Source organism: Typopeltis vanoorti, chromosome 8 (assembly GCF_054136105.1).
Source record: "Typopeltis vanoorti isolate ZY-2024b chromosome 8, IOZ_Tvanoo_1.0, whole genome shotgun sequence".
Taxonomy (NCBI): Eukaryota; Metazoa; Arthropoda; class Arachnida; order Uropygi; family Thelyphonidae; genus Typopeltis; species Typopeltis vanoorti.
The window spans coordinates 150,983,087-151,010,668 of record NC_143556.1 but is presented as its reverse complement, the minus strand read 5'-3'; the positions used below and the strand labels follow the sequence as shown (position 1 = coordinate 151,010,668).

The 27,582-nt window shown below is 38.9% G+C and overlaps 1 protein-coding gene across 1 annotated transcript in view; it reads left to right on the top strand.

Moving 5' to 3' along the window:
* The window catches only part of LOC150104429 (uncharacterized), a 137,472-nt gene extending 119,721 nt beyond the window's left edge, over window positions 1-17,751 (top strand). Inside the window, exons 6-7 of the mRNA XM_090396481.1 lie at window positions 14,954-15,006; window positions 17,632-17,751. Coding sequence (XP_090252607.1) covers window positions 14,954-15,006; window positions 17,632-17,751 — 173 coding nt within the window. The remainder of the gene's footprint in view (window positions 1-14,953; window positions 15,007-17,631) is intronic.
* The last annotated feature ends 9,831 nt before the right edge of the window (window positions 17,752-27,582 follow it).

Sequence of the window (27,582 nt, the reverse complement as noted above, 5' to 3'; positions counted from 1 at the left end):
AAAGAGGGCCTGCTGAGGGAGCCTCTCTTGTGGCATTCTGACCAGGTGCCCGTACCAACGTAACTGTGATCTCTTAACACGGAGAAGCAGCAGTTGGGTATTGAGGGTTTCCCGAATTGCAGAGCTTCTGACTCTGCCGAGTCTTGTCAGCCCCACAACCCCTCAAAGGAACTTCATTTCAGCCACTTGGATTCGTGTCCGCATTCTTTCAGTCATTACCCAACTCTCATGACCATTGGTGAGGATGGGGACATAGACTGTATTGAAGACAGCCAGCTTTGCCTTCTGGCTTAACTCCCGCTTCAATGCTACCGAACAGCCAAGCTCCCGCAATATTGAGCTTGCTAAGCCAATTCGAGTATCTAGCTCTACGTCCCATTTTCCATTATTCGTGAATATGGACCCAAGGTATTTAAACTTCTCCACCTGCTTCATTGGGACTCCACTTACATGTAGAGTGCACCGGGATGGTTGTCTTGAGACCACAAATGTTTCAGTTTTAGCCACACATCTTCATTCCGACATCTGCACAAACAGCTAAAAACCTATCCAGGGTCTGCTGGAGGTCATCTGTGGAAGAGCTAAGCAGAACAAGCAGACGTCCAATGCTACATCTTCCAATTCTGACACACTCACTGCCTCAGCTGTGCCTATCAATCCAGTCCTTAAATGTTATGAAAAGGAAGGGTGACAGAACACACCCTTGGCGGAGACCAACAGAAACTGTGAAAGATTCAGACTTTGTGCTGTTTACCCTGACACAAAACTCTTGGCATTCACACAGAGACTTGATGGCAGCTAATAGTTGGCCATCCACTCCATACTCCTGTACTACTTGCCAAAGCTTATCCCGAGGAACCCGGCCATATGCCTTCTCCAGGTCCACAAAACACATGTAGACATTCTTGGCATATTTCCAAGATTTCTCACTCAAAGACCTTAAAGTGAAGATTTGGTCACTTGTGCTTCTACCAGGACGAAAGTCACATTGTTCTTCCTGGAACTTTGACTCAACTATGCTCCTGCACCGTCTTTCCAAGCACCTAGCATACACTTTCCCAGGCCGGCTGAGCAGAGAGATGCCACGATAGTTACTGCAATCCTTCTGATCTCTCTTCTTGAAGACTGATATTATTATGCCTGTCTGCCATTGCTTTGGTGCTCACCCAGATATCCAAGCAGCTTGACACACTTGAGTCAGCCAGAGAACACCATCTCGATTTAAGGCTTTTAGCATTTCGGGCTGAATTTCATAATTGCCAGCAGCCTTGCCCGATTTTAGCAATTTTTTTGCTAAATGGACCTCTTCTGCTGTGAGACTAGCCATTGCCCCGATCTGCACCTCTTGGATGTCCACAACTGCTGGGCCACCCGGGTTAGGAAGGCTCTCAAAGTATTCCCTCCATCTGTGGAGGAGATCCTTCTTGGTTGTTAAAAGTGAACCATCAGAGGCCTTAATTGCCCTTGCTGTGCATGATTTTCTCCCTCGAAGGTGGCGGATGGTCTGCCAGAATACTTTGTTTGCCTTTGCATAGGATGAGTCTGATCTTTCTCCAAAGGATTCCCAACCCTTCTGCTTTGCTGTCTTTACTGCCTCAGCATCAGCTTTTCATGCCTCAGCATACCACAAACGCATCTCAGGTGACCTGACACTAAGCCATGTTAGGTAGGACTCCTTTTTTGCCCGGACAGTTTTTTGGACTTCTTGGTTCCACCAAGGTGTCCTTTTCTCACTGCCTGTTGCCACGCCGAGCTGCTGTCTGCCACAGTATGAAAGTGAAGAGGCAATGACAGCTTCCACTCCTCCTCAACATCTGCAGTATGCTTGGGAATCTCTTTGAACCTAGAGGAAATGTCATCTGCAAAATTCTTCCTCAAAGCCTCATTTTCCAATGCCTCCCATTTCACGTGGTATAGCTGCTTAGGTCTACCAGCATCGATGGTAGCATCTGGTTTCTGAAGCCGTAGAGTGCACACAACAAGGTAGTGGTCAGTTGACAGTTCTTCCCCTCTTCTCACACGAACGTCCAACACTGAGGAAAATAGGTCTGCTGAGACTATAAAAAAAGTCGATCAGAGACCTTTGTTCTAGTGTATCCCTGTAGCAGGTATACTTATGGACTTCTCGGTACTGGAAGAAGGTATTCATTATAAGCTATTAGTACAGCAGAAGTCCAATAATTTCAACCCATTCACGTTAAGGTCAGGGGCACCGTTCCTCCCAACCACCCCTCCATGTCTGGTCATCTGTTCCAACATGTGCATTGAAGTCACCCATTAGCAGGATTGATTCCATGTCTGCCACCCTGTCAAAAGCAGCATCCACTTCCTTTAGGAAGGCAGAGTATTCTGACTCCAGATTAGGTGTATAGGCTTGCACCACAGCCAAATCATGGTTTTTCATCTGAAGCCTTAACACACACATACCCGTCCTCCCAATGGGATCCACTCAGCAACACAGTCTGACAGCTGGGGGCTTGTGAGTATCCCCACACCTGCCTGAGCAGACATTGTCAGGCTCACACCAGAGTAGTAGAGCTTCCACCCCTTATCCAGGTTGAAAGTTCCAGAGCCTCTCCTCTTGGTCGAAGAAAGTCCGACTAAGTCTAGCTGGTAGCGCTTGGCTTCCTCAACCAGTTCCAACTCCTTCCCTGTCAGAGAGAAGATGTTCCAGTTGCCTAAAGCCATAGTCTGGTGCCGTTGTCATTGCCATTTCCATCCTTTTGCAGAACCATTTCTTTGCGTTGCCCTAAACACCTTCCCAAATGGGTAGCAGGTCCATTGATAGAGTTTCCTCTAGCAGAGTGCTGAGGAGTGGTGTCTAAGGGAGACTGTAACATATTTTTCGAACAGGTCCCTCTGCCTAAAACCCGAACATGTCCCTTGGTAACCCGCACGACAATGCGGTATGAACATTTTTTGATGGCTTGATCATGTTACAGTGTTTGTTAATGTCCTGTTAGCACAAGACGAAATAACACAGCAAAATAGGAAGGATTCCCCTCGACTATTCTAATAGCATTTGGGGGGAAGGAGCAAGAAGAGAAGAAAGAAAGAAGCAAGGAAGAGGAGGGACCAGTTTACAGATAATATAACAGATGTATACTGCATGAAGTAAGGCAAATTATTAAGAACTTCAGTAAATTATTAAAATGTTTTTATTAGTACCCAACTGTGGAAGTTTAGCAAAAGATGCTAAAGATTTCCTTATACCAAGTTTTGCTGTTATTAATGGAAAGAATGTCAATGTTAGAATATTTTAACATTCTTAGAGTTAAGAATGGGATGTTGTAGTATTTAGAATCAATCTCAGCTCTTCAATCATTATAATTGTTTATTCCAACTAGTGGAGATGAAAACCCAGTAATACTGGAGAAGGTCTGAACATTTGTGTTTGGTCTGCAATATTTTATGGATTTTTCAAGCTATATTGCTTAAATAGCAGAATACACTGGAAGCCCAAAGCCCTCCAGATTTGATAGTTAGAAAAATTATTATTATTATTACCCCAAAACCTCATGGAGTCAAAGACTCATCTGGGAGGTCCTTTTATTACACACACAGCTCATTATACTATGCTTTGAACACATTCAAACTCCCTGCAGACACCACCACACTCTCAGGCAAGGTATTCCAATCATTTACAACTCTACACGAAAAAAACCTGCCTATCACTCCCCTACTCAAACCTTCTTTATACAGTTTCCAGGGATAACCTCTGGTTCTCCCACTATTTTCTGTAGAACTTCTCCAGCATTGATCCTATAACAGCCCCTTACCAACTTGTAGGTCTCTATCATATCTCCCCTCTTCCCCCTGTCCACCAGACTCTGCAAATTCCATCTTCTCAATCTTTCCTCCTACTCGACATTCCAGAGATTAGAAACTACCTTACTCAGTCACCTCTGGACCCTTTCCAATATTATTATTATTATTAATAAACAAGACCTCATGGAGTCAAAGACTCATCTAGGAGGTCCTTTTATCTCACACACATCTCATCATACTGCGTCTTAAACACATTCAAACTCCTTGCAGACACCACACTCTTAGGCAAGGCATTCCAATCATTCACAACTCTGCACGAAAAAAACCTGCCTCTCACTCCCCTACTCACACCCTCTTTATACAGTTTCCAGGGATGACCTCTGGTTCTCCCCTGATCTCCCACTATTCTCTGTAGAACTTCCCCACCATTGATCCTATAACAACCCCTTACCAACTTGTAGGTCTCTATCATATCTCCCCTCTTCCTTCTCTCCACTAGACTCTGCAAATTACATCTTTTCAATCTTTCCTCATACTCGACATTCCAGAGGTCAGAAACTACCTTAGTCAGTTGCCTTTGGACCCTTTCCAACATCTCTTCATCCTTCTGAAAACCAGGTGACCAAATCTGGGCACAATAGTCCATGTGTGGCCTAATCAAAGCCTTATACAATGGAACAAGAATCTCCCTACTTCTACACGTCAGTATCCTCCTCATCATTCCCAGAAGTCTTTGTGTTGTCTTCACAATTTTGGTGATGTGTCCCCTAAATTTTAGATCCTTATCCACTATCACCCCCAGATCTCTTATTTCCTCTACTTCCAACAATATATTCTCACCAAGCATAAATTCTGCATCCCATCTTTGTTTTCCAAATTTTAAAACCTTACATTTTGCAACATTGAACTCGCATCCCCATTTGCTTGCCCAATCACTCAATTTATTCAAGTCTTCTTGCAAGGCCACAACATCTTCACTACTCTTTATGGTTCGTCCCAACTTTGCATCATCTGCAAACAACTGAATATCTCCATCCAAATCTTTGCCAATATCATTAATATACAAGTTAAATAGTAATGGCCCTAAAACAGATCCCTGAGGCACTCCACTAATGACCTTCCTTTTCCTGGATATTGCACCCCCATACACAACTTGTTGATACCTATCAGATAGCCAGTCTCCAATCCAATGCACTGTTCTAATATCCAACCCCATCTGCTCTAGTTTGACTGTCAACTTATCATTAGGTACTCTATCAAAAGCTTTTGCGAAATCCAAGTATATTACTGTGTATCCTTCTCCTCTGTCCAAGGAAGCAATCACCTTATTGTAATAAGTAAGTAGATTACTAAAACACGACCTCCCTTTAGCAAATCCATGCTGTCCATCAAAGATTATACCATTGTTGTCAACCCAACTCTGGATCCTAGTTCTCACAAGCTTCTCCAACAACTTAACCACAACACCTGACACACAGATAGGCCTATAGTGTGATGCTTGAGTTCGATCACCTCCTTTATGAAGTGGCACAATCTTGCCCTCCTTCCACTCTTTAGGGAATTGACCGAGTGCAAGACTCGTATTAAAAAAATATGTCCAGGCAGGTGCCAATTCTCTGGCACATTCCTTCAGAATACGCAGCGATATATTATCAAGTCCCACAGCCTTATTTACAACTAGTTTACTCAACTCCCCAAACACCTCTTGCTCACTTACATTCAGTCTCTCCTCCCCATCATCAACTGCTCTTAATCTCTCCATGAAGTCACAATCACAAGATTGAAAGATCTTTATGAACTGCTCATTAAGTATCTCCACCACACATTCTGTAACAGCTGTCTTTATACCATTTCCTCCAATCAATGTCATCCTTCCATAATCATTCTTTCTTTTGCTGACTACATATCGAAAGAACTCCCTAGGATTCTTTTTAGCTTCATTAGCTAACTGCTGTTCATACCTCTCTTTAGCTACCAACCAAGTCACCCTCCTTGCCTGGTCTTTGTAGACCTCATGAAATTGGTTACTTCCACTTCTCTTATGCTGCCTCCACAATGCCCTTTTTCTCTGTATAGCATGCTTAATCTCTTTATTCATCCATCTCACACCTACCTTATTTAACCTTCTCACCCATGGTATACATTTAGACATTGCATCTACTAAATATTTTTTGAAAATCCCCCAAGCTGCATTGATCTCTTTTCCAGCTAACTCCTCATTCCATGCTACCCTTGCAAGCTGTCTCCTGAGCTCTTCATAATCATCCCCCTTGTAGTTCCACATATACCCTTTTTTCACAGGGGTCCTTGCACTGCTGGCAACCACCCAAGTAATCACCTCATGGTCACTTTCACCAATTGGTGGATGATTTGATACCTCATTGATAATTACATCCTCCGATGAGATGACCAAATCCAAGACCCTTAAACCTCTTGTGCCCTCTGTTACATACTGTCTGAGGTAGTTATCCCTCAGAAACTCAAAAAATTCATTTTCTTTACTTCCAGTTGCTATCTCTTCATTCCAGTCTATATTGCCATAATTAAAATCACCCATAATGATCACCCTTTTCTTATTTGCTTGGCTTATTTGACTATACATTTCACTATCACCACCATCCACATTACCAGGTCTATAACAACATCCCACCAAGTATTTGATTCTATTCACCTCTATCTCACACCATACTGCCTCAAAACCACTGGCCCCATTTCCCTCTTGCATCTCTACCTTGTATGGACATAACTCTTTCTCTATCATCAATAGCACTCCCCCTCCCTTTTTACCCCTTCTATCCTCACGAAACACATCATACCTTTCCATCTCTATTCCTGTCAGGATGTCATCCTCATCTAACCATGTCTCACTTATTCCGACAATCTCTGGGTGCACAGACGCAATTAGTGCAACCATTTCATCTGCCTTGTTTCTTATAATTCTAGCATTGGTATACAAACACAACAACTCATTTCTGGATCTACAGCTAGTAGCACTGATACCACTCACTCGATGTGATCTCTCCATGCTGGACTGGGGCCATTTCCCTTTCTGCTTCTTCATTTTAGAACCCTTTGCAATTCCATGTGTTTCCTTTTGATCCCTGATCATCCCATTACTTTCCTGCCTACACATGCTCTCACCTCCTCTTGGAGCATCCACCTTTCTCACGCTGTGTATCCCTGTCCACCCTGAGCCTCCCCGTTTCCCTGCTCCTCTTGCACACCAATTCTCTCATTTTCTATACTCATACCACTCACTTCCCCATTCATTTCCACTTCTTCAATCTCTCCTGTCTTACTCTTCTGCTCTTTCACATCACTCCCCTCTCGATCTGATTCATTCTCTCTGTTCACTTCTCCACTTTCCAGCAGTAGTCTCTCCAAGCGACTCACACCATAACCACTCAAATGCAGTCCATCGCTCCCATACAGCTCACTTCGTCCCTCAAACTCATTCCACACATTAACAAACTGTACTCCATCTCCTCACACATTTCAGCCAAATGTAAGGTTTTAAAATTTGGAAAACAACAAAGATGGGATGCAGAATTTATGCTTGGTGAGGATATATTGTCAGAGGTGAAGGAAATAAGAGATCTGGGTGTGATAGTGCATAAGGATCTGAAATTTAGGGGACACATAGCCAAAATTGTGTAGAAAATGGGTCTTGGGTAATAATTATTATTACCCAAGACCCCATGGAGTCAGACTCACCTGGGAGGTCCTTTTATCATACACACAGCTCATCATACCATGCCTTAAACACATGCAAATTCTATGCAGACGCTACATTCTCAGGCAAGGCATTCCAATCATTCACAAATCTGTATGAAAAAAAAACCTGCTTCTCACTCCCTTACTCACATCCTCTTTATACAGTTTCCATGGATGACGCATGATAAGTTGATAGTCAAACTAGAGCGGATGGTGTTGGATATTAGATTGGTGCATTGGATTGGAGACTTGCTTTCTGATAGGTATCAACAAGTTTTGTATGGGGGAGCGATATCCAGGAAAAGGAAAATCACTAGTGGTGTACCTCGGGAGCCTGTTTTAGGGCTATTACTTTAAATTGTATATTAATGATATTGGTGAAGATTTAGATGGAGATATTCAGTTGTTTGCAGATGATGCAAAGTTGGGACGAACCATGAAGAGTAGAGAAGATGTTGTGGCCTTACAAGAAGACTACAATACAATAATTGAGTCATTGGACATGGGAATGGGGATACAAGTTCAATGTTGCAAAATGTAAGGTTTTAAAATTTGGAAAACAACAAAGATCGGATGCAGAATTTATGCTTGGTGAGGATATATTGTCGGAGGTGAAGGAAATAAGAGATCTGGGGGTGATAGTGCACAAGGATCTGAAATTTTGGGGACACATAGCCAAAATTGTGAAGACAACACAAAGACTTCTGGGAATGATGCAGAGGACACTGACGTGTAGAAGTAGGAATATTCTTGTTCCTTTGTATAAGGCTTTGATTAGGCCATACACAGACTACTGTACCCAGATTTGGTCACCTGGTTTTCAGAAGGATGAAGAGATGTTGGAAAGGGTCCAGAGGTGACTGACTAAGGTAGTTTCTAACCTCTGGAATGTCGAGTAGGAGGAAAGATTGATAAGATGGAATTTGCAGAGTCTGGTGGACAGGGGGAAGAGGGGAGATATTGTTAGTAAGGGGTTGTTATAGGATCAATGTTGGAGAGGTTCTACAGAAAATAGAGATCAGGGGAGAACCAGATGTCATCCCTGGAAACTGTATAAAGAAGGTGTGAGTAGGGGAGTAAGAAGCAGGGTTTTTTTTCATGCAGATTTGTGAATGATTGGAATGCCTTACATGAGAGTGTAGTGTCTGCAGAGAATTTGCGTGTGTTTAAGGCATGGTATGACGAGCTGTGTGTATGATAAAAGGACCTCCCAGATGAGTCTGACTCCATTGGGTCTTGGGTATAATAATAATTTCTTTCTCCAAATATCCAATATTACCATTTAAAGGACACAACCAAAAACATAAAAATTTTAGAAGACTAGAATATTGGGCCAGTTTCCTTTTTTACTAAAGCCATAGTACTTAAAACTATAATATTCCTTTGGCTGTAGATAATAAATCTTACAGACAACACAGAAGTTGTAGAAAAACAATGATATAGGAAATATGTGCAACTTTTTTGTCCAGTCAATAACCAAGATATTAAAATGGAATTTTAATATCTTGTAAGAAGAGCTCCTGATCGAGATAAGTATTCTTGGAATAATTAAGTATCTATGAGTATTTGTTTGAGTAAGAGCTGCTGTAAAAGTTGTGTGCTACCTGTATTATTAGTGCGGGGGATTTTTTTTTGCCTAAACTTAATTATGAATTCGTTATTATTAGACCTTAGAGTAGTAACCAACAGAGGAAACATGGTGGCGGCTTTGTCATTCCTGTTCTGGTTCTCCCCTGATCTCTATTTTGACATGTCAAAATAGAGATCAGGGGAGAACCAGATGTCATCCCTGGAAACTGTATAAAGAAGGTGTGAGTAGGGGAGTAAGAAGCAGGGTTTTTTTTCATGCAGATTTGTTAATGATTGGAATGCCTTACATGAGAGTGTAGTGTCTGCAGAGAATTTGCGTGTGTTTAAGGCATGGTATGACGAGCTGTGTGTATGATAAAAGGACCTCCCAGGTGAGTCTGACTCCATTGGGTCTTGGGTATAATAATAATTTCTTTCTCCAAATATCCAATATTACCATTTAAAGAACACAACCAAAAACATAAAAATTTTAGAAGACTAGAATATTGGGCCAGTTTCCTTTTTTACTAAAGCCATAGTACTTAAAACTATAATATTCCTTTGGCTGTAGATAATAAATCTTACAGACAACACAGAAGTTGTAGAAAAACAATGATATAGGAAATATGTGCAACTTTTTTGTCCAGTCAATAACCAAGATATTAAAATGGAATTTTAATATTAATTAAAATGGAATTTTAATATCTTGTAAGATGAGCTTCTGATCGAGATAAGTATTCTTGGAATAATTAAGTATCTATGAGTATTTGTTTGAGTAAGAGCTGCTGTAAAAGTTGTGTGCTACCTGTATTATTAGTGCGGGGGATTTTTTTTTGCCTAAACTTAATTATGAATTCGTTATTATTAGACCTTAGAGTAGTAACCAACAGAGGAAACATGGTGGCGGCTTTGTCATTCCGCGACTTTAACTTAGACTTAAATCATTTCGTTAAGTTTGAGGTGTGTTATATGTATTCTTTTGATTACATAAATAAATTTGTGGATGTTTAGGGCAGATGGAAGGAGGGTGTGTGTATGTGTGTGTGCGTGCGAAGTGCAACCTGAACGAGGAATCGATGAATACAAATATGAAATCGATGACGGAAAGTGTTAGTAGTGAGAATGTCGCAGGGAAAACGATTGCACGTTCGAAAGAGAAAGATGGTGTGAAAGAGAGGTGAAAGAATGATAAAAAATAAGTTAAAAAGAAAATGAGTTATATAAAATCCATAACGTATGTTAAAAAGGACAAAAGTGAGGCAAGAGTGGCAGAAGGAAACGAAATTGAGAGAACGAATGAAACTGGAAATGGCAAGATGCACGAATCGAAAGTGGAAAAAATCGAAAGAATGAATGAATGATAGCAAAAGTTGGACGCATGTTTTAATGAAAGTACGGAAGCACAGAAGGATGAATGAGAGTGAAAGTGAGAAGAGGGGGTCAAGAGTTAGAAAATTAGGAAGACTGAATGATAGAATATGACGTGAGATTTGGAAGTTGAATTGGATTGGATGAGGAAAGTGATGAAATGGATGCAGAATGAAATTAAGAAAATTCGGGTAAAAAATGTTAAAACAAATCATGATGGCACGAAAGACGAGTGAGTGGCGTTGTATGGCGACTCCATTATTAAAGGTGTGCTGGATGATAGGATGTACAAGGTATGTTTTCCAGGCAGCAAAATGAGTGGAGTGATTGATGCATTGGATATGAGGAGGGAGCGAGAAAGAGTTGATGGTTTTAATAGGTGTGAATGATTTGACAGAGGACAAAGAGAGCATCAGAATGGATATTAGGAGGCTTCTTAGAATGATAAAAGAGAATAGTGCGACAGGAAGTCAACGTGTTGCCTAGGTATGACTGTGGTGAGATGAGGCAAAGAGTAAGGATTATGAATGATATGCTGGCTGAAATGTGTGAGGAGACGGGAGTGCAGTTTGTAATTGTGTGGAATGAGTTTGAGTAACGAAGTGAGCTGTATGGAAGTTATGGGCTGCATTTGAATGGTTATGGTGTGAGTCACTTGGAGAGACTGCTGCTGCTGGAAGGTAGAAAAGTGAGTAGAGTGAGAGAGAATGAATCATATTAAGCAGGAAGTGATGTGGAAGAGCAATAGAGTAAGACAGGAGAAATTGAAGAGGTGATTATGAATGAGGAAGTGAATGGTATGAGTATACAAAATGAGAGAATGAATGTGCAAGAGGAGCATGGAAATGGGGAGACTCAGGGTGGACAAGGTTACACAGCGTGAGAAAGGTGGATGCTCCAAGAGGAGGTGAGAGCATGTGTAGAGAGGAGGAATGGGATGACCTGGGATCAAGAGGAAACAGTTGGAATAGAAAAGGGTTTTAAAATGAATAAGCAGAAAGGGAATTGGCCCCAGTCAAGCATTGAGAGATCACATCGAGTGGGTGGTATCAGTGGAACTAGCTGTAGATCCAGAATTGAGCTGTTGTGTTTGCATACAAACAGGGTCGGCTCTACCGATGGTGCAAACGCGTGTATTTAGGGTGGGTAATTTGGGGGGGGGGGCAGCCAAAATGAAAGTGAATAAAATGAAGATGTGGAATAAATAATAATAATAATACTGTGTAAGATCACAGTTTTTATAATAAGATGACTAGTGACTTATTATGTCCATGATGCTGTTTCTATTTCCGCCAATCCGTCGACCAATGATACTTGCGTAATGCTCTTCGGTAATTGAAGCTATGCGAGTCATTCTTCGCTTACTCTCTTTCCATTTCCCTCTCCTCTCTATTCCTTGCATACACAACAATGGAGTCTGCAATAAAACTGCATTTAAAAGTTCATTATGCAATATTATATTTCCATCTCGTGCTTGTTAACTTCCTATGAATTGAATTTCTCACTGTTAGTTGGTGTTAAATTCTGAATGAGAAGAATTATAATATAATAGTATCTCATTCAGAGTTGAACATAATTTGCCATTCCCAAAGCCAAGTTTGTTCATCAGAATAAATGTTAAAATATTACCTACTGTTGTGTGCCACTATTTTGTATAATATATTGTAATATATTTGTAAAAACTTGTAGTTGTTAGTTGTATTAATCATGCTAATTCTTAGTACTGTGTATGAAAACCATGTGAACTAAACCCGGGAACTTGGAACTTAATCCGATTATATGAATTACTGCCTAAGGCAAGACACGTGTACTAGAAAACAAATCATATAAGAAGTAATTGAAATTTCCACTAGAGTCCTCTTTCAGTGATGGCCGTCGATACTGTAATCTACATAGCATTTCAGTTGTTTTTGAGCGTGTATTAAGGAAAGTTGATTTTGCTCAGTGTTAGTGACTGTTACAGTGATAAGTTTTTTTTTTAGAGTTTTATGTAAATTAGTAGTTAGTACAGTGTTTCAACCTCCATTAATTACTAAATAATACCATACTAATAATAATATTCTATTGTAGGGTTTAAAACAATTTTAATATTCTAATAGATTACAATGTCCGATAAAATAAACTATCAGATGCAGATATCGCAAATAGAAACTGGAGGAAAAAGAACGTGATATTCAAAAACATAGCGAGACTTTACTTAAATATCTAAAAACTGAATCAGCTGACATAGGGCAGGATGAAATAAGTAAATGTACCTAAACCAATGATTCTGAGCTCATGGCAAGTACTTCTAACTCAGATCCCAGTAACAAAAAAAAGGCATCCCTTAAAGAAGGATTACATCTAGCTGGATCAGTGTACCTATCAAGTTCATCACTTAAATCTCTAGATCTGGAAATTGTCATATCAGTCTCATTTTCGAGATTCCTTGCTAGGTACACTGATCCAGCTAGATGTAATCCTTCTTTAAGGGATGCCGAAAGACTGGAAATCATAAAAAAGGGCCCACCAGAGAAACCAAACAGTGATTTCATTTTTCCGTGCAGATCTAATGGTAGGAAATTTTCATTAAATTTTTATACCAGGGAACTAAGCAATGGAGAACATATTAATCGATCATGATTAGTGTATTCAAAAGAAAAAGATTCTGTATTTTGTTTCTGCTGTAAGTTGTTTTCCTGTAATATAATGTCATTCACTACTGATGGGTATAATAATTGGGGTCATTTGTATGTGTATCTTAATGAACACGAGAAATCTAAAAACCATTTTGAGTCCCATAAAAAGTGGATTGAATTATCGTCCAGGCTTAAATTAGAACAGACAACTGATTCAATGCAAGAAAAGTTATTAAATTCAGAAATTCGCATTGGAGGAACATAATAGACGCCTAATTGCTGTTGTCCAGTTCTTGGGCCAACAATGCTTACCATTTAGTGGAAAATCTGATAATTTATATGACCCTAACAATGGAAATTTTTTACAGCTTGTTGAACTGATTGCCAGATTTGACAGTGCTATGTCTGAACATTTAATGAGAGTAGCTTGTGGTTCGGCCCAACATTATCTTTGGAAAAATATTCAAAATGAATTGATTGCTCTCCTCTCTGGAACCATAAAAAAACAAATAATTTCTATGGTTGAGAAAGCTAAATATTACAGCATAGTTGCAGACTATACTCCTGATGTAAGTACACTTTGAACAATTAACACTAATTGTAAGATTTATTAATATGGATCCAGCTGATATCAACATCGATGAGTATTTTATTGGTTTCATGTAGAAGCCACTACAGGCTCAGCGTTAACCGAATGTATTGTAAGAAAATTATCAGACATGAATATTCCAATCACAAACATGCATGGTCAGGGTTATGACAATGGATCGAACATGAAAGGAAAGCATTCAGGAGTTCAACAACGCATTAGGGAGTTGAACCCAAGAGCTTTTTATATCCCTTTCTGTTCTCATTCTCTTAACTTGGTGGTCAATGATGCCACAATGTCATCTAGAGAAGGGATTTCATTTTTTGAAACAGTTCAGAAATTGTATGCGTTTTTCTCAACGTTAATGTTCTGTTGGGGAATCCTCAAGACACATATTACAACCCTAATAACCAAGCCATTAAGTACAACTCACTGGGAATCTAGAATCTACACTATTCGTCCTTTAAGATACTATATTGAGGAGTTTTATTATGCACTGATAGAAATTGCTGATGATGAGTCAGTAGACAAAATGGGAGACATGAAGCTGAAACCCTTGCTCTAAAACTTAGAGATCTTAAATTTTTATGCTGTCTGGTTATATCGCACTATGTTTAAAAATTCAAAAGTACCAGATTGCGTCTGCCGAAAGAGAAAAATGATTATGCAGCAAGAGATGAACTTATTTTAGATCCCAAAACAAAATTCAAAGTTATGTTTTTCTTTATTATTGATGTTGCGACTAATTCTATTTAAGAAAGGTTTGAGCAATTGGAACATAACAGTTCACATTTTTCATTTTTATATAACATCTCTAAATTAAAATCGGAGACGACAAATGAGCTCTTAGACAGTTGTAAAAACCTAGAAGCCATTTTAACATATTAAGAAAATTGAGACATCAATGCAACTGAGCTATGTGATGAACTGAAAGTAGTGTCCAAATTAGTACCAGAAAATACGCTGCCAATTGAAGTTCTTCATTTTATTGTTGAAAATAACTTTGCTTCGAATGTCGCTGTCGCCCTAAGAATATTACTGACATTGCCTGTGATGGTTGCAAGTGGTGAGCGTAGTTTCTCAAAATGGAATCTCATTAAAACTTACTTACGCTCAACAATGGGCAAAACTAGATCGGAAGGACTTGCCATGATTTCAACCGAACATGAAATCGGTCAGCAATTAGACTATGCAGACCAAATTTCTGATTTTGCAAATATGAACGCAAGAAAAGTGTATTTTTAATCAGTAGATACTAAAAACAATATAAATTCTAATTAAAATAATGTGAAAATCTTGCTAAAACTATAACGTGTACGTTCTATAGTTAAGTGTAACTCAACAGTTCACCGTTGTTCAAGTGAAGATCATTCCATACATGTAAGTAATAAATTATAACTACATTTCATTTAATTGTCAATTGCTAAAGTCTATGATTTTTTTTTATGAATATGTGGTATTTTAATTGCTTTATCAGTGCATTATTATTAATGGTACTATATTTAAAATTAATGCTCATGAAACTAATGTTGAACATAATGGTTTTCAAAATTCCAAAAGTTAATTTGAGGTTGGTGCTGGGACAGCAAGTAATGGATTGCACGGGGCAGGAAAAATTCTTGAGCTGGCCCTGTATACAAATGGTATAAGTATAAGAAACAAGGCAGATGAAATGGTTGCATTAATTGCGTCTGTTCACCCAAAGATTGTCGAAATAAGTGAGACATGGTTGGAAGAGGACGACATCCTGACAGGAATAGAGATGGAAGGTATGATGTGTTTCGTGAGGATAGAAAGGGTAAAAAGGGAGGGGGAGTGCTATTGATGATAGATAAAAGAGTTATGTCCATACAAAGTAGAGATGCAAGAGGGAAATAGTGCCAGTGGTTTTGAGGCAGTATGGTGTAAGATAGAGGTGAATGGAATCAAATACTTGGTTGGATGTTGTTATAGACTAGGAAATGTGGATGGTGGTGATAATGAAATGTATAATCAAATTAGCCAACCAAATAAGAAAAGGGTCATCATTACAGGTGATTTTAATTATGGCAATATGGACTGGAATGATGAGATAGCAACTGGAAGTAAAGAAAATGAATTTCATAAGTTTTTGAGGAATAACTACCTCAGACAGTATGTAACAGAAGAAGGCACACGAGGATTGAGGGTCTTGGATTTGGTCATCTCATCAGAGGATGCAATTATATATGAGGTGTCATATCATCCACCAGTTGGTGAGAGTGACCATGAGATGATTACCTGGGTGGTTGCCAGCAGTGTGAGGACCTCTGTGAGAAAAGGGAATAGGTGGAACTACAAGGGGGGTGATTATGAAGGGCTCAGGAGACAGCTTGTGGGTGTAACAGAGAATGAGGAGTTAGCTGGAAAAAGATCAATGCAGCTTGGGGAATTTTCAAAAACTATCTAGTAGATACAATGTCTAAATGTATTCCGAGGGTGAGAAGGTTAAATAAGGTAGGTGTGAGATGGATGAATAAAGAAATTAAGTATGCAATACAGAGAAAGAGGGCATTGTGGAGGCAGCATAAGCAAAGTGGAAATAATCAATTCCATGAGGATTACGAAGACCAGACAAAGTGGTTGACTTGGTTGTGGTTTACCCATTTTCTACACAGAAGCTGTAGAAAAACAATGATATAGTAAACCTGTGCAACTTTTTTGTCCAGCCAATAACCAAGATATTAAAATGGAATTTAAAACTATAATATTCGTTTCTCACCTGTAGATAATAAATCTTACAGATGATGTAATCTATCAATAGCCTTTGTGAAATCTAAGTATATTACTGTGTATCCTTCTCCTCTGTCATTGGAAGCAGTCACCTTATTGTAATAAGTAAGTAGGTTACTAAAACGTGACCTCCCTTTAGCAAATCCATGCTGTCCATCAAAGATAATACCATTGTTGTCAATCCAATTCTGGGTCTTAGTTCTCACAATCTTCTCCAAAATCTTAACCACGCCACCTTATACACAATTAAGCCTATAGTTTGATGCTTGAGTTCTATTACCTCCTTTATGAAGTGGCATAATCTTGCCCTCCTTCCACTCCTTAGGAACTTGATCCAGCAAGACTCATATTAAAAAAATATGTCAAGGCCGGTGTCAACTCCCTGGCATATTCCTTCAGAATATGTGGTGATATATTATCAAGTCCCACAGCTTTATTAACATATAGTTCGTTCAACTCCCCATATGCCTCTTGCTTACTTACAGTCAGTCTCTTCTTCCCATCATCAACTGCTCTTAATTTCTCCATGAAGTCACCTTCACAAGATTGAGAGACCTTTATGAACTGCTCATTATCTCCACTATATCTTCAGCAATAGCTGTATTTATACCATTTTCTCCGATCAATGTCATCCTTCCATAATCATTCTTTCTTTTGCTGGCTACATATCGAAAGAACTCCTTAGGATTCTTTTTGGTTTCGTTAGCTAACTGCTGTTCATACCTCTCTTTAGCTACTCTCACCAACCAAGTCAACCACTTTGTCTGATCTTCGTAATCCTCATGGAATTGGTTATCACCACGTCTCTTATGCTGCCTCCATAATGCCCTTTTCTCTGTATCACATGCTTTAATCTCTCTAGTCATCCATTTTGCACCTACCTTATTTAACCTTCTGACCTTTGGAATACATTTAGATATTGCTTCTACTAGATAGTTCTAGAAAATCATCCAAACTGCATTGATCTCTTTTCCTGCTAATTCCTTATTCCATGCAACACCTGCAAGCTGTGTCCTAAGCTCTTCATAATCACCCAAGTGTAGTCAAATTCCAAGTAGTCAGAGGTACTCTCACAGGTGTTAGTCCAAAGGGAATGCATCAGATATCTTATTTTCCAAGAAACTTTATTTTTTCTTTTCTGTATTGGCAGTTAATCCACTGATTTTACTGAATTTTTCCAAATACCAAAAAATATTTATGGAATCATTATCCCTCAAACTGCTTACCACATTAATTATCTGTTTTCCTTCATAGTTGAGGGAGCTGATATCTCTTGCACAGCATGTGAATTGTCAACGTCCTGCAGAAAAGTTCAAGGACCAATGCAAAGAGCCATGGACTAAGGACCATGGACCTTGCTTGACTCCTTTTTGAATTTTGACTTGGTCTGACAGGATCCCATTAACTAAGAGGTAGGTATATTGGCATAGTCTGCTTTAATGACCAATAACAAGCAGTCTTTTGTGCACACCAGTTTTTTTCTATTTCTATTCCAGTTCTATTCCACATCCCCCAGGGAATGTGGAATAGAAAGGGATGCATGACATTATCAAATGCTTGAGTAAGATCTACCAGCAGTACTGCCATTGACTGCTTTTTCACATTAATTAGACAAAGTAGATCACATAGCAGAAGCAGATTAAATTTGACTGCTTGGCCTGGAACTCCATATACCTGTGTGCTTTTAATTATGTCTCTCATCATTAAATCATTAAATATCTTGTTGCCAGTATTAGATAGAAAAAAAGGCCTACAGCTGTTGATTAAGTATGATGTGTATTAGGTTTTCGAATGAGGAGAGTATAAATGGCTACAAATTCACTTGGTGTGTGACCTGTTGAGACTATATGCAGTATAACTAGAATAGTAAAAATAGAATCCCAGCCCTTGCAGTAAAGTTGAATCCCTAGACCATCAAGTCCTGGGGATTTTCTTGTTTGGCATTCTTTATAGGCTGTGGTACCTTCAGATTCTGTAATGGGTCTGTCAAGCTTTTCTTGGATATGAACAGGAAAGCTATTAATATTCCAAGAATTATAATTTCCCACAATACTATTGTCTTCAAACAGATTTTTATAGTGGTTTTGAAAGGATTCAAGGATATCTTCTGTATGGACATGTTTTTACCATCCATTCAGAATAGAGATCTAATCAGTGAGAACCAGACATAGAATTAATGCAGAAGTCATATTTCCCAATCACCTTATAGTTATTATTATTATTCAGGCCTCCATGGAGTCAAAAGACTCATCGTGGGAGGTCGTTCCTAAGAAACACAAAGTCTCTCAAGACTCATCGAGGGGAGGTCCCCCCCCCTGAGAAACACAAAGTCTATCAAACCACTCCTTAAACTCATTTTTCGTTCTCACTCTCACCACTCCATTAGGCAATGCATTCCATGGTTCAACCACCCTCCATGCAAAGAAACTACTCCTCACCCTCTTGCTCACAGTTTCCTTTGTGCAAAGTTTATCACTTGGTTAGAAATTAAACTTGCCAAGAAATTATATTATTGTTTAATCCTTTATCCAAGTGTATGCGAACAAAGTTTGTGCATGAAGTATCTTCACAACCAGGCTACTTATATATATAATATTCATCCATGCTTGATTTGCTTCCTCAGCCTTAAGTAAAAGGCTGGTTATATTGCACTAATTTGAACCCTACCCAAGGGCCTATGAATTATGGAAATACCTTCTGAATATGAATGCGGTGCCAAACAAAGCGGCCTTTTGCAACTGCCCGGTTTTTACTCCATCTAACTCGAGTGCTTCTAGATGTTTTTTCGGTGTTTGGGAGATGATGCCTAAAGCACCTATTATTATGAGAACAACTTTCGTTTTCTTTTGCCAAATTCGTTCAACTTCGATTTACAACTCACAATACTTTGTAATTTGTTCAGTTTATTTTTTGGCAATTTGGCTATCTCCTGGTACTGATATTTTGATAAACTGAACATGCTTGTTTTCACCTTTATCAACCACTGTTATATCGGGTGTATCACATTCCAAGCTTTTGTCAGTCTGAATTTTGAAATCCCAGAGTATTATAGCTTTTTCATTCTTAATCACCTTTTGGTAAACTTGATGCTTCCAATAGTCTTTAGATACTTTAAACCCATACTTTTTATATAAATGCCAGTGAATTATCTTAGCCACATTATTGTGCCTTTTACGGTACTCAGTTTGTGCGATTTTGCTGCACCTACTTATAATGTGGTCTACCATTTATTCCTTCTCTTTGCACAATCTGCATTTACTGCAGTGATGCCGGTGAAAATTTTAAGTGGGGGTGCTGCATATACAAAAAAAAACAAAAAAAAAACACTTTTTTTTCCTAATCAGTAACGAATTTATTAATAAATAAATGTACATATTAAAAATTGCTTTATTAAAAATATTTCATCCTCACCACGAGCAAACACCAATAATAAAAGGTGGTGGGGTACTGCTTATGATAAGTGACGACCTATGTCCTCTAAGAGTGGAGGTTTTTGAAGGGTGTGACACTAATGATTTTGAAAGCATATGGTGTGAGGTGGAGGTGGGCAAGACAGGATATTTAGTGGGGTGTTGCTACAGATCCAGGAGCACAGAGGATGGGGACCAGGATATGTTTAGACAGTTAAGTTTGGCAAGTGCAAGAAGAATGATTGTTATGGGAGATTTTAACTACCGTAGTATAAATTGGAGAGAGGAAGATGCATGTAGCAATAGGGGAATGGAATTTCTAGACTTCTTGAGGGACAAATGTCTTAGGCAACATGTAACAAAGGGAACAAGAGGTTCAAGAATTTTGGATTTGGTTATAGCATCAGAAGATTTGATAATAACTGAGTTGACATCTCTCCCACCAGTTAGAGAGAGTCACCATATGGTTTTGACTTGGAAAATGAATAGACATGCAGGAGTGTCAAATGGACAGGAATGTATGTGGAATTATAAAGCAGGTGATTATAATAGTCTTACACGTCAACTTGGGGAAGTTTTGTGGAGGGAGGAATTGGAATGCCAGGATATCATTAGTGTGTGGGAAATTGTGAAAGAATATTTATTAGCATCAATGGTAAGTTGTATACCACGAGTGAAGAAGAGAACACAATTTGGAGTAAATTGGATGACAAACAATATTAAACAGGAATTGCATGCTATGGAAGAGATATAAGGAGACAGGTGAAGAGAAGTTGCATGAAGAATATAAGACACAGGCCAGAAGAGTGACTAGTGTGGTAAGGAAAGTGAAACTGGAATATGAGAGGAGATTGGCCCTAAGATCCAAAGAAAATCCTAGGGAATTTTTTAGCAATGTGGCCAGTAGGAGGAGAAATGACTGTGGAAGAATGATATTATGGGATAAAAATGGGAATAGAGGGACTGATGCAGAGGACACAGTGGAATTGTTTACTGAACACTTTATTGGAGAGAGTATTTCATCCTACAGGAGTCAGTTTTAATGCTAGAGGGATTGGGCTGGTTCAAGGTTTAGAGGTACAGGAGGAGAGTCTGTTTCAGATACTGAGTACTCTGGATGTCAGTAAAGCTTTGGGACTGGATGGTATTTAACCACGAGTTTTGAGAGAATGTGCTAGGCAACTGACAGTGCCTTTAACGTGGCTTTTCAATGAAAGTCTGGCTTTGGCAAAGGTGCCCAGGGAATGGAAGGAAGGTAAGATAGTGCCATTGCATAAGGGTGGTAACAGACTGGAAGTTTCTAATTATAGGCCAGTCTGTGTGTCATCAGTAGTTAAGATCTTGGAGAAAGTAGTGAGGGACCGTATACAGCATTGGGCAGATGAGGGTAATGTTATCTGTGAGAATCAACATGGATTTGTGAAAGGACGCTCTTGTTTTAGCAATATGCTAGCCTTTTATAATAAAGTTACAAGAACATTAGATGAGGGAAAGGCATATACTGCAATTTTCTTAGACTTGGCAAAGGCATTTGACAGGATGCCACATGATAAGCTGATATTTAAGTTGCAGCACATGGGTCTGGATGTCAGATTGGTCAACTGGATTCAGGATTGGCTGTCTGATAGGTATCAGAGAGTTGTGTATGGTGGAGCAGTTTCCAGGAGGCAGAGGGTTACGAGTGGGGTCCCACAGGGCTCAGTACTAGGACCTATATTTTTTAACCTTTATATCAATGATATTGCCAGTGGACTGCAAGGGGTTATTCAGTTGTTTGCAGATGATGCGAAGCTGGGAAGGATTATTAATAATAGTGCAGATGTGCTGCAAGAGGATTTGAATAAGCTAGATAGATGGTCAAATGAATGGGGGTTTCAGTTTAATGCAGCAAAATGTAAGGTCTTGAGGTTTGGTAAACATCGATGGGATGCTGTATACTCTATGGGAGGAGTTATACTGGAGGAAGTAGGGGAGACAAGAGATCTGGGGTTGATGATTGATAGAAACCTGAAATTTAGGGGACATATTGCAAAGGTGGTGAAGGTAACACAAAGGATTGCTGCAATTATGAGAAGGACACTGATCTGCAGAGATAAAAGGGCTATCATTCCATTGTATAAGTCTCTGATCAGACCACACTTAGACTATTGTTCTCTGATTTGGTCCCCAGGATTTGAAGGGGATAAATTAACTGTGGAAAGGATACAAAGTCGGATGACAAAGATGGTTTCAGGACTGTAAAAGCATAGTTATGAGGATCGGCTGAGGGAATGTGGACTGCAGAGTTTGGTGGATAGAAGAAGGAGAGGTGATATGATTGAGACTTTTAAACTGTTGAGAGGTGGTTACAGGGTTGACACTGGGGAGTTCTTTTGCTTGGTTGAACAGCAGGAAGGAGTGATTACAAGAGGCCATCCCTGGAAGTTACGTAAGGAAATTGTGAGCAAGAGGGTGAGGAGTGGTTTCTTTGCATGGAGGGTGGTTGAACCGTGGAATGCATTGTCTGATGGCGTGGTGAGAGCGAGAACGGTCAATGAGTTTAACACGTTCGCTGCTCCGCTACTTCGGCATAGTCTGTTCCCGTACGCCGAGCAATTTCACTTCTTCAAGGTCAGTACTGTAATCTCGTTGCCAGCAGTAAGCGTGATATGAGTATATTCATAGTTGGCTTGTGCAGAGCATATAGCATCTATGAGAATACACGGTTTTGATGCTAGCTCCAGAAGCCAAGCATTTTCACTTCTTGAAGGTCAGTACAGTAATCTCGTTGCTGGCGGTAAGCATCATACGAGTATACTCGTAGCTGGCTTGTGTAGCTGGTTTACCAACTATGAGTATACTCGTAGTTGGCAACAAATATGTTAAGGAGTGGTATGATAGACTTTGTGTTTCTTAAGGGGGGACCTCCCCTCGATGTATCTTGACAGACTTTATGTTCTTAGGAAGGACTTTCCACAATGAGTCTTTTGACTCCATGGAGGCCTGAATAATAATAATAATAATAATAATGTATCAATAGCAATGACAAGTACAAACGAATATATTGGCGTTAGATCACATTGCATTTGTTTCGTGTAACGATAATTGAAAAAATATTATTCTTTTCATATTTTCAATAGTGACACTCGTCATAATTCAGCCTTGTATCCATAATAAATAAATAATTGTATGTTATTTTAACAAATTAAAATAAGATTTACAAAAAATTGTTAACCAGGCACATGCACCAATAATAAATGTTTCATATTTCACAGAAATAAGGCACGTAAGCTTACTAAAAATACACTGCCGTTTGAGCAGTTACAGTAGGGAATGACATAATGTGCAATGACAAGAGCAAATGAATATCGACATTAGATCGCAGTGCATTTGTTTCGTAATCTAAAGCGTTAATCAAACAATTCCAATTATTAACTATTCAATCAATGTCAAAACATAAGCTGTAACCTTTAACATGTTGTATACTGCATTTATGTAATGTTGTAAGCATTGTTATTATTTATAAACACAAACAAAATTTAATTTTTTCATTTTTTCCTTGGGGGTGCTGCAGTGTCGCAGTGCCTACGTATGGGCTACCATTGATTTACTGTCTTCTTGATTTTTTTAAATATTTTTTCCTTCATAACATTGGTTTTAATGGCCTGTTCTTGTGCTGCAAAAATTACTGACTCTTTTCTTTCTTTAGTGCTCCATTTCTCAACCTTGCCAGGTCAAGTTGCTGTCAGCACTGTCCTTTATGCTGTGAAGGTAGTTTCCATGCAATGCCTTATTTTTCCATCTTTCGGTTTGAATTTTTACTTGGTTGGTCTTGTACTCCAATTTTTTCTCCATGGGGTTTAAATAAACTCTCTTTCCTTACCTCAATTGGAAAATTTTTCCGTTGTTTTCTTCAGATAATCATTCAGAATTTGTTTTTTTTCTTCAACAACTTGCTTTACTTGTATTAATCCTTTGCCTCTTTTTTGTGTGCCTATCAATGTCACTGCTAGGATTAAGGGCATGGTGCATTGTCATTAATTTTCGAGTTTTTCGGTCTAAATTCTCCGTTTCTAGTTGAGACCATTCAACAATTCTTGCTGAACAGGTATGGCCTTAGGTGTTAATTGCTGTTATCAAATTTCTGGTATTAAGTAATGACTTAAGGAATTTTCTTAGCCACCTTATGTATTCTGCTGTAGTTTTTTTCTTTGATCTTATTGTGCAGAATTTCTGATGCTTCTAAAATTCCCAAATATTTGTAGCTATCTTTGAATTTTGCCTTGATTTTTTTTACCGTTGAGAAGCTCGATTTTGTTCAGGTCTTCAAACTTTACTCTTGTTATTCCAACAATTACACATTTGTCTAATCCAAAATTCATTGATATATCTTGACTGAATATGTGCACAGTATTAAGCAAATTCATTCTTTGATTTTGCATATAGCTTCAGATCATTCATGTATAAAAGGTGAGATATCATTGCACTTTTTTGCACAGTTTGGTAAGCATGAGCAGTTTATTTATAATTCTAGTTAAGGGAATCAATGACAAGGTAAGCAATAAAAAATCAGCAATTGGTCTTTTGTGCCTCTCTAATTTTTGCTGCTGCCTTTTTGTTCAATCGGAAAAAGCAAATTTACTTGAAGATAGCTGTATAATTTATCAGCAAGTATGCCTATGAGTACCTTAAAAGTTAGAACTTTTACTTAAAACTTTTTACTTAGTTTACTTGAAACTAAGACAACTGATGATTTCCCATCAGTTGTCTTAGTTTGATAGATAGATGATGATAGAGTGAAATTGCTGGAATGCAAGATTTAATGAAACAGTTATTGAAAATAAAATGAGGAATATGTGGAGCGATGTTAGATGGTCAGAAAGGATCGTCTGAGAAATGACTATGTCAGGGGAACAGTGAAAGTTACGAACTTAGGAGCGAAAATATAGGAGGCAAGGTTGAGATGGTTTGGTCATGTGATGAGGAGGGAGGACGAATATGTGGGAAGAAGGGTCATGCAGATGGATGTGCAAGGAAGGCGGAAGCGTGGGCGGCCAAAGAAGAGATGGAAGGAGCTGGTAGAAGAGGACTTGAAGATCAAGAACTTGGATGTGGTGACAGCCCAAGACAGGAAGGTGTGGAGGAGACTCATTACAAACAGTGACCCCACTTAAGTGGGAGAAGCTGCAGAAGAAGAAGATGTTAGATGTCTAGTGGAAACTAATGCAAGTGTGCAAGAGAACAGAATGAAAGAAAAAAGAATAAAAGAAGTGATGAGTGATTCCAGGATATGGAGACTACATAATTAGAGGACTAGTTACTGAGAGAGTCCATAAGGTCTGCTATCCAAGTGGGAGAATTAGTAGGATAATTAAGCCATTGAATGTGAGGAAGAAATGAGCAAAAGAGTTAATCAAGATTGTGGGGATGAATGATCTAAGTGGACATAAGAAGGATGTGAGGATGAATATCAGGAGGCTATTGAGAAGAATGAAAGATAACAGTGTAGTAGGAAAAGTTGCCAAGGTATGATGATGATGAGTTGTGACGGAAAGCCAAAATCATGAATGGTATGCTAGCTGAGCTATGTGAGGAGAAGGGAGTGAAATTTATGGATATATGGCATGTGTTTGAAGGTGTGATAAGTTGCATTTGAATGGCTTTGGAGTGAGTGTACCAAAGAAAGTGTTGATGGATGGAAGTACAGTATGTGTGGAAGTGCGGTGTGTGTGATGTGTGCAATAGATAAGAAGAAAGATGAAGGGAGAAATCAAGAGAGGGATATTGAAGAGACAGAAGTGCTTAGCAGTGGAAACAGTGGTAGTGTGAGAGATGGAGAGAGAGAGAAAACGGGAATGCAGGAGGAACAGGAAATGGGGGGGGGGCTAGGTGGACAGGGAGACATGGCATAGGGAGAGGGGATGTTGAAAGCAGTGAATATGTGTATGAAGATGGCAGTATATTGTGATATGGGTGGGGAAGTTGAGACTGAGCAGATATATGGTAAGTGGTGATAAAGGTGATTGAGCAGGTGTGGGGAAATCGCAACCAACACATGGCTTGGATGGAACTGGGCTACAGACCTAATAATGAACTAAAAGAATGGCATTTGTTTACAAATTCCAGAAGTATCAGAAATAAGGGGGATGAAATGGTTTCAGTGATTGAGTTTATTCACTCCAGAATCATTGGAATAAGTGAAACATGGTTGAATGAAGATGATATTCTAATGCTTATAGAAATGGAAGGATAAAGTATTTTTTGTAAGGATAGAAAGGATAAGAAGGGAGGGAGAGTGCTGCTGATGATAGCAGGGGAATTATGTCCACATAAGGTAGACACGAAAGAGGAAAATATTGGGGATGGTTATGAGACAGTTTGGTGCAACATCCATCTAAATACAACAGGATGATGTATTTAGTTGGATGTTGCTATAGGCCCAGGTATGTGAAGGGTGATGATGAAAAAATGTATAAACAACTGAGATTAGTAAACAGAGGAAGGGTAATTATTATGGGTGATTATTATGGCAGTATAGATTGGAATGAAGAAAATGAATTCTCGAGTTCTGGAGAGATGACTATCTCACACAGCACTTAAAGGAGAGCACGTGAGGATCAAGAGTTCTAGATCTGATAATTTCATCAGAAGTTGTAATTGTGAGAGGGGTTTCACACTTTCCTCCAGTTGGTGAAAGTGATCATGAAATGATCACTTGTGTTGTTGACTAGTCATATGCAGACTTGTGAGGAATGGATATATGTGGAATTATAAGGCTTGTGATTATGACAAGCTTAGGAAACAATTTGGAGCTGTAACATGGAAAGAAGAGTTGAGTGTTAAGAAAATAAATGCTGAATGTGAACTGACAAAGAAATACATATCAGTATCAATGTGCTGAATGTATAACAAATGCCAAAGGACTGAATAAGGTAGGTGTAAAATGAATGAATGTGGAGTTTAAGCCTGAAATATGTAAAAATAAGGTATTTTGGAGGATGAATAATGGTAATAATCAGTTGCATGAAGAGTATAAAGAACAAGCTAGGAGAGTGACTCTGTAAGGAAAACAAAAGTAGAATATAAGCAGAAATTGGCAAACAGGCAAAGAAAAGCCCAAGAGAGTTGTTTAGATATGTGACAAGTAAAAGGAATCATGACCATTGTAAGATGATGTCAATGGATGAAAGTGGTAGAATGGAAACTGCTGCAGAAGACATTGTTGAGGTATTCAGTGATCAACTTATAAGGGTTTCATCCTGATCAGGGTGGAACCACGAGGAACTTCAGTGTAGAGGAAATTGGAAAGGATGACTTAATTGTGAGTGAGCAGGAGGTATTTGAGGAAATAAATTTGATGTCAATCATGCGATAGAATTTAATGACATATCACCAAGCATCTTAAGGGAATGTTCCAGGGAATTGGCAGTGGCATGCCTGTTTAACAAGTCTTGTAACAGCAGAGGTTCCAAGGGAGTGGAAGGGGGGTAAAATTGTTCCACTGCATAAAGGTGGTGATAAGGCTGTAGCTTCAAATTATAGGTGGTCTCTATATCTGGAGTTGTGGTGAAGGTACTGGAGAGATTGCTGAGAAGTAGGAATGGGTTGATAACAGCAGTATTCTCTGTGGTTATCAGCATGAGTTTTATTAAGGGGAAGATAATTTCACTAACTTATGTACTATAACAAGGTGACAAATACCTTTTGGTTAGAGATGTATATAAAGTGATGTACTTTGATTTTTCAAAAACTTATGCTGACCACACGACAAGCTGATAAATAAATTGAAACAGATGGAATTGAATCAATGACTGGA